Source organism: Hordeum vulgare, chromosome 3H (assembly GCF_904849725.1).
Source record: "Hordeum vulgare subsp. vulgare chromosome 3H, MorexV3_pseudomolecules_assembly, whole genome shotgun sequence".
Classification (NCBI taxonomy): domain Eukaryota; kingdom Viridiplantae; phylum Streptophyta; class Magnoliopsida; order Poales; family Poaceae; genus Hordeum; species Hordeum vulgare.
In genome coordinates this window covers 447709651-447725881 of record NC_058520.1, presented here as the reverse complement: position 1 = coordinate 447725881, position 16231 = coordinate 447709651, and the positions used below count along the sequence as shown (strand labels likewise).

The window sequence follows — 16231 nt, the reverse complement described above, 5'->3', positions numbered from 1 at the left end:
TCTTCGTAACGGCATTAAAGTGCGGGGGTTTTTTGGTTGTCATTATTCGGACGGGTGTGGAAAGACCAATAGCTCTATCAACAACATGGAAGTGCTTTGTAAGGCGGCGATCAAGCACCACACTAAATGCGTCTAAGTGCTTTTGCTTTTTTGAAAATAAAACCCAAGTAAGTACCAGATTCATTGCATTTAAGTTCCCCTCAGCAAATACATGTAAGTTAGTCTTAGAGGATGGACACATCAAGTTCCCTTCAAGTTCGGAGTTTTCCTGAAATTATAATAGTCCAAGGTCATGCATAAATGCATGTAACAGCGCATGTTCGTAGAAGGTAAAACGAAAGTGCTTCGAAAAACGCCGGTCAGGTACCATGCCATCGCCGAAGTTTTTCACAACATCGTTAGTTCTTCTTAGTGGTTTGGACACGTCAGAGTTCAGTGCAACATGCATATTAAGTTCTTCACAACCCTCGTGTGGGGTAAATATGCTACCGCAATTCAAGTGCGGAGTTTTTCCAAAACAACACTACTCCATGGTTTTGCTATAAGGACCATAGCTCTATCAACAACACGGAAGTGCTTTGTACTGTGGCGGTCAAGTACCACCGTAAATGCGTCTAAGCGCTCTTGCTTTACTGATCATGCCAACTATCAATAAAGTACAATGCCATCGCCATTGAAGTGCGCAGTCTTTCATAGAATCGTTAGTTCTTCTTAGTGGTTTGGACATGACAGGGTTCCGTCCAATATGCATATTAAGTTCTCCGTAACGTCATTAAAGTGCGCAATTTTTTTGATTTTCATTATTCGGACGGGTGTGAAAAGGCCAATAGCTCTATCAACAACACAGAAGTGCTTTGTAAGGCGGCGGTCAAGCACCACACTAAATGCGTCTAAGTGCTCTTGCTTTTTTGAAAATAAAACCCAAGTAAGTACCACATTCATTGCATTTAAGTTCCCTTCAGCAAATACATATAAGTTAGTCTTAGAGGATGGACACATCAAGTTCTCTTCAAGTGCAGAGTTTTCCTGAAACTATACTAGTCCAAGGCCGTGCTTAAAGGCATGTAACTGTGCATGTTCGTAGAAGGTAAAACGGGAGTGCTTCGAAAAGCGTTTGTCAAGTACAATGCCATAGCCATTAAAGTGTGAAGTTTTCCACAACATCGTTAGTTCTTCTTAGTGGTTTGGACATGACAGAGTTCAGTGCAACATGCATATTAAGTTCTTCACAACAACCCTCGTGGGTAGTAAATATGCTACCGCAATTGAAGTGCAGAGTTTTTCCAAAATAACACTACTCCATTTTTTGTGCTAGACGGGCCATGGCTCTATCAACAACACGGGACTGCTTTGTACCGTGGCGGTCAAGTACCACCGTAAATGCGCCTAAGTGCTCTTGGTTTAATGATCATGCCAACTATAACTAAAGTACCATGCCATCGCCATTGAAGTGCGGAGTTTTTTTCGTAATCGTTAGTTCTTCTTAGTGGTTTGGACATGACAGGGTTCCGTCCAATATGCATATTAAGTTCTTCGTAACATCATTAAAGTGCGAAGTTTTTTTGGTTGTCATTATTCTAACGGGTGTGAAAAGGCCAATAGCTCTATCAACAACACGAAAGTGCTTTGTAAGGCGGCGGACAAGCACCACACTAAATGCGTCTAAGTGCTCTTGCTTTTTTCAAAATTAAACCCAAATAGGTACCACATTCATTGCATTTAAGTTCCCCTCAACAAATACCTATAAGTTAGTCTTAGAGGATGGACACATCTAGTTCCCTTCAAGTGCGGAGTTTTCCTGAAACTATAATAGTCCAAGGCCGTGCTTAAAGGCATGTAACAACGCATGTTCGTAGAAGGTAAAACGGAAGTGCTTCAAAAAGCGTCGGTCAAGTACCATGCCATCGCCATTAAAGTGTGAAGTTTTTGCCAACAACGTTAGTGCTTCTTTGTGGTTTGGACATGAAAGAGATCCGTGCAACATGCATATTAAGTTCATCATAACCCCCGTGCAGATTAAATATGCTACCGCAACTGAAGCGCAGAGTTTTTCCAAAACAACACTACTCCATGTCTGTGCTAAAAGGACCATGGCTCTATCAACAACACGGAAGTGCTTTGTACCGTGGCTGTCAAGTACCACCGTAAATGCGTCTAAGCGCTCTTGCTTTAATGATCATGCCAACGATCACTAAAGTACAATGCCATCGCCATTGAAGTGCGGAGATTTCCTGAAATTATAGTAGTGCAAGGTCATGCTTAAAGGCATGTAACGGCGCATCTTCGGAGAAGATAAATAGAAGTGCTTCGAAAAGCGCCGGTCAAGTACCATGCCATCGCCATTAAAGTGCGAAGTTTTTCACAACATCGTTAGTTCTTCTTAGTGGTTTGCCATCGCCATTGAAGCCCGTCCAATATGCATATTAAGTTCTTCGTAACAGAATTAAAGTGTGGGGTTTTTTTGGTTGTCATTATTCGGACGGGTGTGAAAAGGCCAATATCTCTATCAACAACACGGAAGTGCTTTGTAAGGCGGCGGTCAAGCACCACACTAAATGCGTCGAAGTGCTTTTGCTTTTTTGAAAATAAAAACCAAGTAAGTACCAAAGTCATTGCATTTAAGTTCCCCTCAGCAAATACGTATAAGTTAGTCTTAGAGGATGGACACATCAATTTCCCTTCAAGTGCGGAGTTTTCCTGAAATTATAATAGTCCAAGGGCATGCTTAAATGCATGTAACAGCGCATGTTCGTAGAAGGTAAAACGAAAGTGCTTCAAAAAGCGTCGGTCAAGTACCATGCCATCGCCGAAGTTTTTCACAACATCTTTAGTTCTTCACAAGCCTCGCACGGAATAAATATGCTACCGCAATTCAAGTGCGGAGTTTTTCCAAAACATTGTGCTAAAAGGACCATGGCTCTATCAACAACACGGAAGTGCTTTGTACCGTGGAGGTCAAGCACCACCGTAAATGCGTCTAAGCGCTCTTGCTTAAATGATCATGCCAACGATCACTGAAGTACCATGCCATCGCCATTGAAGTGCGGATTTTTTTCCAGAATTGTTAGTTCTTCTTAGTGGTTTGTACATGACAGGGTTCCGTCCAATATGCATATTAAGTTCTTCATAACGTCATTAAAGTGCAGAGTTTTTTTGGTTGTCATTATTTGGACGGGTGTGAAAATGCCAATAGCTCTATCAACAACACAGAAGCGCTTTGTAAGGCGGCGGTCAAGCACCACACTAGATGCGTCTAAGTGCTCTTGTTTTTTGAAAATAAAACCCAAGTAAGTACCAGATTCATTGCATTTAAGTACCCCTCAGTAAATACCTATAAGTTAGTCTTAGAGGATGGACACATCAAGTTCCCTTCAAGTGCAGAGTTTTCCTGAAACTATAATAGCCCAAGGCCGTCCTTAAAGGAATTTAACGACGCATGTTCGTAGAAGGTAAAACGAAAGTGCTTCGAAAAGCGCCGGTCAAGTACCATGCCATAGCCATTAAGGTGAGAAGTTTTTCACAACATCGTTAGTTCTTCTTAGTGGTTTGGACACGTCAGAGTTCAGTGCAACATGCATATTAAGTTCTTCACAACCCTCGTGCGGAGTAAATATGCTACCGCAATTCAAGTGCGTAGTTTTTCCAAAACAACACTACTCTATGTTTGTGCTAAAAGGACCATGGCTCTATCAATAACACGGAAGTGCCTTGTACCGTGGCAGTCAAGTACCACCGTAATTGCGTCTAAGCGCTCTTGCTTTAATGATCATGCCAACTGTAACTAAAGTACCATGCCATCGCCATTGAAGTGCGGTGATTTTCACAGAATCGTTAGTTCTTCTTAGTGGTTTGGACATGACATGGTTCCGTCCAATATGCATATTAAGTTCTTTGTAACATTATTAAAGTGCGGAGTTTTTTTGGTTGTCATTATTCAGACGGGTGTGAAAAGGGCAATAGCTCTATCAACAACCCGAAAGTGCTTCGTAAGGCGGCGGTCAAGCACCACACTAAATGCGTCTAAGTGCTCTTGCTTTTTTGAAAATTAAACCCAAGTAAGTACCACATTCATTGCATTTAAGTTCCCCTCAGCAAATACCTATAAGTTAGTCTTACAGGATGGACACATCAAGTTCCCTTCAAGTGCGGAGTTCTCGTGAAACTATAATAGTCCAAGGCCGTGCTTAAAGGCATGTAACGACGCATGTTCGTAGAAGGTAAAACGGAAGTGCTTCGAAAAGCGCTGGTCAAGTACCATGCCATCGCCATTAAGGTGCGAGTTTTTCCCAACATCATTAGGTCTTCTTAGTGGTTTGGACATGATAGAGTTCCATGCAACATGCATATTAAGTTCTTCATAACCCCCGTGCGGAGTAAATATGCTACCGCAATTGAAATGCGTAGTTTTTCCAAAACAACACTACTCCATGTTTGTGCTAAAAGGACCATAGCTCTATCAACAACACGGAAGTGCTTGTTTGATAATGAAAACGATCACTAAATTGAATGAAACAAACTATGCCATCTAAGTGCTCTTACTATTAATTGATAGCTCTTAATGTAAATACTTTTTTTATGGATGTAATTATTCAAAGGAATGTAAAAGCACATCCGTAATAGTAGGAACACGGAAGTGCTTCCATACCGCGTTGACCAAGTTACATGCCAAGTGCTTTTAAGTGCTTTTGGCCAATAGTTATATCAACAACATGGAAGTGCTTTGTAAGGCAGCGGTCAAGCACCACACTAAATGCGTCTGAGTGCTCTTGCTTTTTTGAAAATTACACCCAAATAAGTACCACATTCATTGCATTTAAGTTCCCCTCAAAAAATACCTATAAGTTAGTCTTAGAGGATGGACACATCAAGTTCCCTTCAAGTGCGGAGTTTTCCTGAAACTATAATAGTCCAAGGTCGTGCTTAAAGGAATATAACGGCGCATGTTCGTAGAAGGTAAAACGGAAGTGCTTCGCAAAGTGCGAAGTTTTTCCCAACAACGTTAGTTCTTCTTTGTGGTTTGGACATGAAAGAGTTCCGTGCAACATGCATATTAAGTTCTTCATATCCCCCCCGTGTGGATTAAATATGCTACCGCAATTGAAGTGCGGAGTTTTTCCAATACAACACTATTCCATGTCTATGCTAAAAGGACCATGGCTCTATCAACAACACGGAAGTGCTTTGTACCGTGGCGGTGAAGTACCACCGTAAATGCGTCTAAGCGCTCTTGCTTTAATGATCATGCCAACGATCACTAAAGTACAATGCCATCGCCATTGAAGTGCGGAGTTTTTCACATAATCGTTAGTTCTTCTTAGTGGTTTGGAAATGACATGGTTCCGTCCAATATGCATATTAAGTTCTTCGTAACGTCATTAAAGTGCGGAGTTTTTTGGTTGTCGTTATTCGGACGGGTGTGAAAAGGCCAATAGCTCTATCAACAACACGGAAGTTCTTTGTAAGGCGGCGGTCAAGCACCACACTAAATGCGTCTAAGTGCTCTTCTTTTCTGGAAATAAAACCCAAGTAAGTACCAGATTCATTACATTTAAGTTCCCCTCACCAAATACCTATAAGTTAGTCTTAGAGGATGGACACATCAAGTTCCCTTCAAGTGCGGAGTTTTCCTGAAACTATAATAGCCCAAGGACGTGCTTAAAGGCATGTAACGGCGCATGTTCGTAGAAGGTAAAACAGAAGTGCTTCGAAAAGTGCCGGTCAAGTACCATGCCATAGCCATTAAGGTGCGAAGTTTTTCACAACATCATTAGTTCTTCTTAGTGGTTTGGACATGACAGAGTTCAGTGCAACATGCATATTAAGTTCTTCTCAATACTCGTGCGGAGTAAATATGCTACCGCAATTCAAGTTCGTAGTTTGATAATGACAACGGTCAATAAATTGAATGAAACAAACAATGCCATCTAAGTGCTCTTACTATTAATTGATAGCACTTAATGTAAATACTTTCTTTTTTATGGATGTAATTATTCAAAGGAATGTAAAAGCACATCGGTAATAGTAGAAACACGGAAGTGCTTCCATACCGTGTTGACCAAGTTCCGTGCCAAGTGCTTTTGGCTATTAGCGGGAATGACCGGCATTGTTTTGTTGCTCGGCAATTTGAGTGTACCAATCGTTCGAAGCAAAAAGAAGTTTGTTATTCTTATAAGATGGACATGACAGAGTCCCGTCCTGTATGCATATGATACCGCAATTCAAGTGCATAGTTTTTCCAAAACAACACTACTCCATGGTTGTGCTAAAAGGACCATAGCTCTATCAAAATTACGGAAGTGCTCTATGGTCCTTGCAGGAACAGTGAAAGTTCTTCCGAAAGAGACATGTCAAGAACCATGGCCGGCGGTTCTTAAAATAAAAATAACTAAGAAATACGGTTAGTGCATTGAAGTTTTCCGTTGTGTTTTTTTGGTTGTCATTATTCAGTCGGTTGTGAAAAGGCCAATAGCTCCATCAACAACACGGAAGTGCTTTGTACGGCCGCGGTCAAGTACCACAACATATTCATCTAAGTGCTCTTGCTTTTATGAAACAAACTATGCCATCTAAGTGCTCTTAAATTTAATTTATACTTGTTAATGTAAATAATTTTTTTATGGATGTAATTAGTCGAAGGGATGTAAAAGCACATCTGTAATAGTAGGAACACGGAAGTCCTTTAAGACCGCGTTGACCAAGTACCATGACAACTGCTTTTTAGCGATTTTGGATCTTCGAGCAACTGATCGATATCGATTTTGTTGCTCGGCAATTTGACTGTACCAACCGTGCGACGCAAAAAAACATTTGTTATTCGTAGAAGATGGACATGGCAGAGTAACGTCCAATATGCATATTAAGTTCTTAACAAGAACGTGCGAACTAACTATGCCATTGCCATTGAAGTGCAGAGTTTTCGTCAAATAACAATAGTCCAAGGTCGTCCTTAAAGGCTTGTAATTCCACAGGTTCGTAGAAGGTAAAACAGAAGTGTTTTGAAAAGCGCCGGACAAGTACCAGGCCATCGCCGTTGAAGTGCGGACTTTTTCACAAAATCTTAGTTCTTCTTAGTGCTTTGGACATGACAGAGTCCCGTCCAAGTCCATATTAAGTTCTCCATAACCCCCGTGCTAAAAGGATATTGCTCCATGGTTTTGCTAAATGGACCATAGCTCTATCAACAGCACGGAAGTGCTTCGTATAGTGGCTGTCAAGCACCACTGTAAATGCGTCTAAGTGCTTTTTACCGTTAACTGCATCCATGTGCTTTCTGCTCTTCGAGCAAATGAACGCTATCGAATTTCCTACTCGACAATTTGAGTGCATCAATCGTGCGATGCATAAAAAATGTTAGCCCCGAGCTGTGTTCTTGGTTTTACGATCATACCACCGCTATCGAAGTGCTTCGAACAGCGTCGATCAAGTATAATGGTAGTGTGGTTTAAAAACTAAAAAAACAACTAAGTTCCGTAGTTAGTGCGTTGGAGTATCGGTCGTGTTTTTTTATGTTTGGTCAGCTTTAGGGGCCATATGGTTCTCAAAGGCCCCATAGTTCTATCAGGGACACAAAAGTGCTTCTTAAAAGGCTTTGGTTCTCCTATAGTTTTATACGTCTTACGGGGTATCCACGCTGCTTTGCTCAGGGAATTTGGATTTCATCCAGTTGAAGGATTATTCTTACCAATGAGGGAATAAATAATTCTTGTGTCAATAAGATACCAGCGCACATTTTTTCCTAAGTCAAGTAATACTCTCAATATATCAATCATTTTTTCAGAATTCATTCTCGGTAGGGCATCCGTACCGTCACTAGTAACAGCTCAATCATTTTTTCAGAATTCATTTTTTTTCATCACGGATGACTTTTCAGAATTCATTCATTTTTATATTGAATGAATCAACTAAGATATATAATCTGATAGCAGTTCATAGTGACAGTCCACCGAACCTAGCACTTCATACTCTCCCCAAGCCCCGGTTGCACCACACGATTCGGATTTCCTTCACCGCCTAGTGGACCCGCACGGGGCGCGCGGCCTGAGCCGGGACTATTTTTGGTAAACCGACGGTGTTCGACTGTCTCCATCCCCCGAGTCCCACAACCCTGGTTCTCTCATCCACCTACCTTTCAACAGGGCAGTCCCAAATTCTGGATCTAGGATCTCAAACACTTCGAGCGATGGAGGAGGATGCGCAGGTACATAACTAATCTAGGCAAGTTATCCCCAGTATTTTAGCATTCTTGGTCTCCATCATAGATCCAAGGGAAACACACAGATGCTCAACCAATCCTACGATTTGGAATATATTAATCTGATCTTCATTCTCCCCTTCCGCACACGGAAGCAGTAAGCCGAGATTAGTCGTATTTCTTTGGATTGTTGAGTTGTTTTAGGTACTAGCCGAGATGATGGCCAGCCGCCTGATTAGTTGCACGGGGGTACAACAGTTTAGCACACAATGAATAATCCGTCAACTGTCCATCTGCCGCAGATGACAGACCTGATTATAAAAACTACCATCTGTTCTAGCACATATTCTGTTTTTAGCAAGAACTCGGCAAACTATATTGCATTTTTTCTGTAGTAATTAAAACTCCCAACGTTCTATCATCACATTGGTTTTTTTAGTTTTAGTCGGATTTATTTTTTTCCATTGCTAAAAAAACAAAATCATGTTAGGTTTATTGAGATTCATTTTTTTCCATTGCTAACAAAACAAAATCATGTTCTGCAGGTCGAGGAGTGCCGTTATTGCAAGCATGAACTAAGTGTATGCCAGGGCGAAGAGGCTCCGGCGTGTCACCTCCAGATACCAATCACGAATCAATATTGTTTTGAAATGGTATGCCCTGAATTTTTTGTTATCATTGAGCCACACCTCATAATGTAAGGACATCTAACATGTAAAACACCACGCCATGTTTTGCAGTTTATCCCTTGCGGATTGCGCAGCGTCATAGAAGAATACGTACATCGCATTGAACCAGACGCGATACGAGGAGAAATGAAGATGTGGACTCCGGACTTCGTTACATGTGAGGGGCTTCAATATGAGGCGACCATCGAGTTTGGTGATGCGGGTTCAAAGATCACTGGTGGCGGCTGGAAGCAACTAATGAACGATTACGCCGTCAGGCCAGGGTACAACATGTACATGTACTTGCATAACGGAGGCCACAGAATCTCGGTGGATTTCAAGGCGGTCGGCGTTCAGCTTTCACCGCTATTTTTGTTGGTAAGTGCGTTGTTTAAATAGTATCTCTTTATCAAAAAACATATTTTGTCCTGTGGCCCAACGATTGTTTAACCCATTTGCACACAAGTCCTGTTCTTGCTTATGCTGCAACAGTGAATTAGTCTAATCTAAGCATGGTTAGAACCTAGAATATTATAAACTGTTGCTTTTTTAGTAATTATTACCAATTCTAGTATTGAACAAATACTTCAAATACTAAATATATTATGGACCGACAACTCTTTTTGTTGTAAGATGTCAGGCGTAATTGTCAAAACTAAAAAAAATTGTTCGTTTTATATTTTCTTACAACTCATGCATATTTCAACTAGATATTTTACCTTTTGGTGCATATTTTGTAGCAATGCGTGGTCTCAGCCGTACGGAGGCAAAGATAATCGATATATGCATATATGCAAGGGGTATCAGGCTTTAATATCACGAGATGAAGATACTGATCGAGAGCTCTTTTGGAGCAACAAAGTATCCATGTTGTATGTTTGTTAATAGGCTGAGCAACCGTGACGTCACTGGAGGATACATGGTAAGTTTGTTCTTATTTTAATAGATGGTGAATCATTTTTTTGATCTATGTATTATATGACATTTGACCCTGCTGTTTGAAAATTGGTCAAATACCAGAGAGTTCCAAAGCGAGTTGTTGCACGTATAGAGAAAAAGTCAGGGCTACTCGACAGAGAAGGAGAGGTACCGCTGGTAATTGATGCGGATACTCATGTTGATGCTAGATACAAGAAGATCCCAGACGAGAGGCTTGTTTTACATGCAGGATTCAAGACTTACGCAAGTTTGCTTGGTTTGAAGGGTGATGACGTGGTAGCCATATGCTTCCAGAAGCTCGGTGACACTAACGCAATGAAAGTATGGATTTCGGTCATAGCGTGATAGATGCATGGCACAAGTACTTATAGTTGTTGACTGTGAAAGAACCTTTCAGCTGTCTTTTGTGTTGGCTATCTTGAACTTGTTGTTGATGGTTTTACCTGCTTGTTTTAATCTACCATGATGGACCTATCTGGAACTTGTTGTTGATGCTTATGCTGCGTCTGGCATCAACTCACCAGGACTGCTAGGTAATCATGTTTTATCATATTCGAACAATGGTCATGTGTTCGTGCTGCCTGATGCGATTTTTCATTTGGTGTATGCATGGTTAGTGCGATAACTATAGATAAGCATTGTTTTCGTCTAGCATAATAAAGAATTTGTTAAGGTATACAAATAAAAAGGTGCTTCCTTAGGTGCGACACAGGTTTCAATAGAGTCCGAGATAACGAATGGGACATATGTATATAGTTAAATAAGCCCTCGCCAATTATAGGCTTGACTGCCACAATATATTTGACCCTGACAAGCAGGAACCGATGGATTAAAGCCGTCGCAACGATGTAAAAACAATATTGCATAGACGGGGTATTGTTGGGGCAATAATTATAACAACATCGATGCATTATCACTGAATCCATAGTGTCAAAGTAGTTAACCAACATAGAATACAAAGGAGCAGATACAACGCTTTTTTCAACAACAACTATATGGTAACACACTATGGTGCAACAACACGACGCAGAGGAACAACAGGCGGCCAACGCTCCGTAAGAGCAAATATTGATCTTATTACGCCATCCCCGTCAAGAAATTGAACCTCTTGCACCTAATCGCTACCCATCTCCAGAACAAACATGGCATGGTGAAAACTGAATTTAACTATCAGGAAACTAGCATCCATGCTTGATGACCTGATTTGTATAGAATGAAGACCCTCGTCTTCATCATCACCGTAGAAGAATTGCCGCCACATAGGGTCTGCAACACGGCTCACGAAAGTTGAACACAAGTTCATTTCGGAAACCCGTCTCCATGTTGTTTCTTCACTTGGTAGCGATGATAAGGCCCATGTGCGAATAAATGTTTTATCACTGTGAACAAATGAAATAGTACCAGATCTGCTCCTAGAAATGTGGTAATCGAAGCACGATGTTGGAAATATAGGAAGTTGTAATGTGGAGAACAAGGAATTCTCTATGTTGAAACATACAACAAATCCCACGACATACATAATGAATAGATTAGGACCCACAAGGATAGAGTACGGGTCCCAATGGAACATTGGTGGATCACTACCAGGACGAGTTCGCAGTGCAGGGGAAACAAAAAGTGACCATTGATGGTTTATCAGGACAGAAACATGGATATGAATATCTGAGACTGATCCGAAACTGACCCCCTCGCAAGAACGCGTGAATGGTCCTGCTGGTTGCTTGATGAAAAACGAAAATCTAGAACTCAGGTCAATAGGAATCACGCCAAACTGTCCGTATAGATTGGCCGTGTGGTGAGGCGAATCGAGACGCACTCGAGGCATCCTGGTGGCTAAAAATGTCCTAGAAAATGGAGGAGTTGGATAGACAGAGAAGAAACCGCCTTCTAGGCCTCTAGCAGAGACGAGCAACTCACCTCCTTCGGCTGAGAGGATGTTGCCATTGCCAATGCAGGAGGCATCAACCCTTGAAAGAAGTGAAGCTTGGACAGGGTCAGGTGGTTGACCCAAAACCTCTAAGACTCGAACGTGAAGAGCGAAGAATCGCTCAAACGAAGCGACAAATCCAAGGAGCGCCGGTGCATTCCATCTAGAGTACTCCGAGAAGAACTCTTGGGAGCAACAGAGCTCCAGCCATCTCGAACTAATGACAGAGCTACGGATGAGAGATCTAGTGCACGCTAGTCTAATCAATATCTCAATCAAAATGTTGTTGTCCATGGTAGATATGAAATCGAGTTGTTCCATATCCGTGGTGGAAGCATGGGGAGATGGAGGAGAGGTCATTTTCCTGGAGGAGGGGTGATTGCACAGTGAGAGCAGAACTACTGGTAGGTGCGATACTGGCAACAACAATTAGATAATAGTATATCACATGTCTGGCGTAGCTGCCAAACTTTAGAAAGGGTACAAGTTGGTGCGGTAATACAGGAAAATTAAAGCTTAGCGTGCGAAATAATAGTAGACAAATTTTCCGACTAGCTTGACAACTGGAAACATCACGTTTTTTCAAATGGACGACTTGAAATGGTTGTCATCGACCATTGTATAGATCATACCCAAAAAAATCTGCTCCGTAATAACCTGCCTGGTGGTACGGTAGAATCGAGGAAGTCAGGTGTTAAGGACTTAAGGCATGCAAAAATAGTAGAACTTATTGGTCTCGAAATTTGGAACTTTTCTCACATTATCTCGTCCTGGCTGATGTCCAACATGCTGCAGAGTAGCTTCAGGCTAACGCCATGCGCGATGTCTCTGAAATTAAAAAACTTGCGTCAATCGATAATTATTATTTTGAGCGAACAGGGTTGTTGGAGGCAATGTTAAACTAATATACTCGGCGACAAACATTTATTTTTAAATCGTGCAATGAAAAAGACTATTTCTACCCGTGCGTGATTTTTCCAAATAGCGGGGCTACGCACTTTACGTGCAGAACTCTTCGTCGACTTGTGCAAGGCACTTATCCGTCCTTCAATACGTTACTTAAGTACTGATGTGCGACTGAGCTAGTGCCAATGGTTTAGACACTCACTTGTAAGCTGGGTCACGCAGAATGGCAAAGATCTTGTCTTTGGTCGACAACTCCGTGGGCAAATCGGATGGTGTGATGCAAGGACCTTTGGGAAATATAGTTGATGCGGACGAAACTCTTTTTTCTTTTGCCTGGAACGAAAAATATAATGTGATCGCTCATGATGTCAAAAAAATCAAGGTGGGTACAAAATGATTTGACCTTGCGTGCATTCGTCTTACGAAGGTCCAAAGTTGTGTATATGGCATACAAGTAATGATGAGTAGTATCATTGTAGTTTACGATTTGCCTGTAAATTTCAGAAGTACAAACTTTTAACAAGTTACTGCTGAGCTTCAAAAAAAAATAGACAGAATGATAGATCTTAACGTGTTTGCACTTAACCTGATCTTGAAAGCTTTAATCTGAATGAAATTTTCTGTTCATCCCAGGCTTCCCAAAAACCTGAACATAGTCCCCATTGCTGCTTGACAGAAAAATTATATTGTTGATCACAAAAATGACACGAAGGGAAGTATGAGGATCAAGTGGATTGGAACATAGGAAAAAAAACCTGGTAGATCAAGCTAGCTTCGAATCAGCGGGGGTTTCAAGCCCGATAATAATGCAAGTAGCATAGTGAGAACGGAAAAAAAACTGTGTTTTGCAACGGACACTTATTGTTTACAAGTTGTATATTTTTGCTATCTATATTACCAGTAAGATACGTTTATCATCCCGGTGGCGTCGCGCAGATCGAAAGACCAATGATTCATACGGACAGTTGACTGTGATACGGTGCCAATAAGGATCAACTGATACGAGAAAATAAATTCAGATCAGGGTAATCTGGTTAAAGATACGAGCATTAACAGAATAGCAGAAGTTGTGTACCCTAACTCACCGATGATACGGGCTCTCCCTCTATTAAGACCGGATATCGCTGTATGTCCTCTAAAAACCACCATACAGTAGTTTGATGGTGACTGGCCTTAGCGTGGAAGGATGAGATTGAAAAAATTGACGTTCAATCGAAAAGAATTACTTTGAGCATCATAATTTTAATGCATATGCATGTGGAAAATACTTACTGGGATGACGCTGGTTGCAGTGGAGCGTGCCGGCGAAACAATCATGGCATCGCCGGCGAACAAGGACAGACCATCGGTACCATCGGCGTTTCTATCCATGAAGTTTTGGTTGTAGGAGGTGAGGTAGGGGCTGTCCAGTTATATAAAACTTGGTTGTACTATTTTATAGATAGCCCGGGGTCTGGCGGAATCTAATGCCTTTCTGGCTGATTTGACGCATGCGTGGGGTGCTGGCCAGAGCGAATCCAAGGGAGGTTTTACCTGCATCAAATTGAAGCAACGAGGCGTGTGGTTTAGTTTGGTGTACCAGAAAGAGGAACACTTTGTGGATTATGCAACTAGCAACTGAAATGCTCGAAAATACGGTTTGTTTAACTAACAAAACTAGTTTACCCGTTCATTAGAACTTAATATCTTTTTTCCTTCCTACGATGTGCGCTGGTTAACCTGGCTAGGCGTATTATTTCTTTCCCGCAGCTTCTTAATAATTGTTGCCATGCAACAGAGGTGGACACGCCCTCCTGTCCACACACATCAGCGCATGACATGTTGTCCATACACTGTAGGCCATGCCTCCTGACACAGTATAGGAGCCCGTCAACTCGTCACAAGACCATGCCCTGCCCACACACTGTGCGTCTCTCCCCTACTTTGTGAGATAAAGTTGATTTGACCAGACACATTAATAATTTCGCCCGGCGCGCGGCACGGCCGGGGACGTTGGTCACTGTTGTGCAGACGAGCAGGAAATCCTAGGGATTGATACAACGAGCCCTTAAGTAACATATAAAATTTCCTGTACTTTGGTTGGTCTGATACAACTGCCAATAATAAATAACATGCCTATACATACGAGGCAATGCACAGCGAGTTGTCACAACACTTCTACTCGGCGAAGCACAACACTTAGAAACAAACATGGCCACAGTCCCACCAGTTTTGAGGTGTGCATGAGGTTGGCCATGCGCCAGGAATCACGGTCTGCATTGGCGAGGCAGCACAAGTTCTATTTCAGCTGCCAGAACTATGGGGTCAGATAGGATACGACTTTACAATATATTGCTTGTTTCGTTTTTGACTCCCCGACACTGACTTGAGTTTCAATTGTTGTCTTGTTTTTTTTGTATTGTGCAGATTCACAAGAAAGCATGCGAGGTGTACGTATGGCAGTACTTACTGGAGGAATACGTCCAAAAGAGAAACCACGCTGATCGAACGAAGCTGCAGGAGGTGAGAGAGGACAGAGACGAGTTCATCGAGGAGCTTGCTGACCGCAACAGGGAAATCGTGAAGCTCAAGATGATGAACAAGGTGCTCCAGCTCGCTCTCGCGTCCACCGCGCCAGTCGCCGCGATGATTGCTGTCACTGCAGCTTGGGTTGGGAAGTGACCTGACAGTTACTTTCGGAAGAGTGAGTGGATCGTCTTTGTGCCAAACACCGAACTTTATCAATCTCCGAAGACCAGCGCGTGCACTACTGTTGACCTGCCGTGACAATTATAGGTCTCATGTCAGATATTTCCTGCATGTAATGTTGGTTGTTTATCGTCTACCAGTTTTAGTTGATCAAGGTCTAGCCGGAATCTAGTTCTACTCTTTAAACCTAAGTTATCTAGTATAAATGTTTACGTACTAGTGATTCTCGGAACTGCCAAAGCGAGTAGGATAAAAGCAGCGAGATGATCGAGTATTTGTACTATGCTAATGTGTTGTAATTTCGTCTTATGCAGTGCTAATGGGATGTTATCTTATTGGATTGTTGTTTAGTGTCATATACAACGAACCTGAAAAAACTATAACATTTTACTACTCCTATAACCGATGAACGGGGTCGAGGGCTACTGCCATTATAACTAGTTTGTTCGTTTGAGTACTAATAATCAGAAAGTTCACAAGTTTATGCTAACAGCAAGACTGACAATCAGAAATGCTAAACTGGTTGCATAGTGGGGCCTAATGCATGCAATGGCAATCTAGTAGTATTTCCTACCCAACGGTGTGGTTCAAGATAGCTCTATGGTTGTATCATCCGGCACAAATAGATTCCTGACAACTAGCTACAGCCCTACAGCACACACCGGTTCAAAGGGACCGACTGTGAGAGTCGGTAGTGCACTAACATAGGTTCAGAGTCCCAGTTTCTCCTGCAGCCCCTTCTCCATGGCTTCTCCAACCAAAGCTTGAAGAACTAGGAGCTGCGAGCGTTGCGCCAGATCTGGGGAGAAATCAGGTAAATCTTTCTGCAGTTAAGTAAAAAAACTTCCCGGATGTCTTAGTTAGCGTTCCTGGGATTCTTATTAGGTTTTTCATGGTTAACAACCACAATAG

The 16231-nt window shown here is 41.9% G+C and overlaps 1 protein-coding gene across 2 annotated transcripts; it reads left to right on the top strand.

The window, feature by feature from the left end:
- The first annotated feature begins 8007 nt into the window (after positions 1–8007).
- On the top strand, positions 8008–10240 carry LOC123440125. 2 transcript variants are annotated; one of them, XM_045116702.1, is made up of 6 exons: positions 8008–8197; positions 8737–8844; positions 8932–9237; positions 9600–9781; positions 9880–9945; positions 10028–10240. In XM_045116702.1, exons 1-4 carry the CDS (start codon positions 8180–8182, stop codon positions 9633–9635), a joined length of 468 nt encoding a protein of 155 aa, XP_044972637.1. In that variant the 5' UTR covers positions 8008–8179; the 3' UTR covers positions 9636–9781; positions 9880–9945; positions 10028–10240. The 2 variants fall into 2 exon arrangements, with proteins under 2 accessions (XP_044972637.1, XP_044972635.1); XM_045116700.1 differs by having other exon boundaries at positions 9880–10240.
- Positions 10241–16231: the final 5991 nt, after the last annotated feature.

Excerpts from the sequence above, each read along its gene's own strand:
- LOC123440125 (XM_045116702.1), top strand. Across the intron at positions 8,845-8,931 it reads ATCAATATTGTTTTGAAATG|TTTATCCCTTGCGGATTGCG; the intron begins GTATGCCCTGAA and ends CATGTTTTGCAG. Across the intron at positions 9,238-9,599 it reads TTTCACCGCTATTTTTGTTG|CAATGCGTGGTCTCAGCCGT; the intron begins GTAAGTGCGTTG and ends CATATTTTGTAG.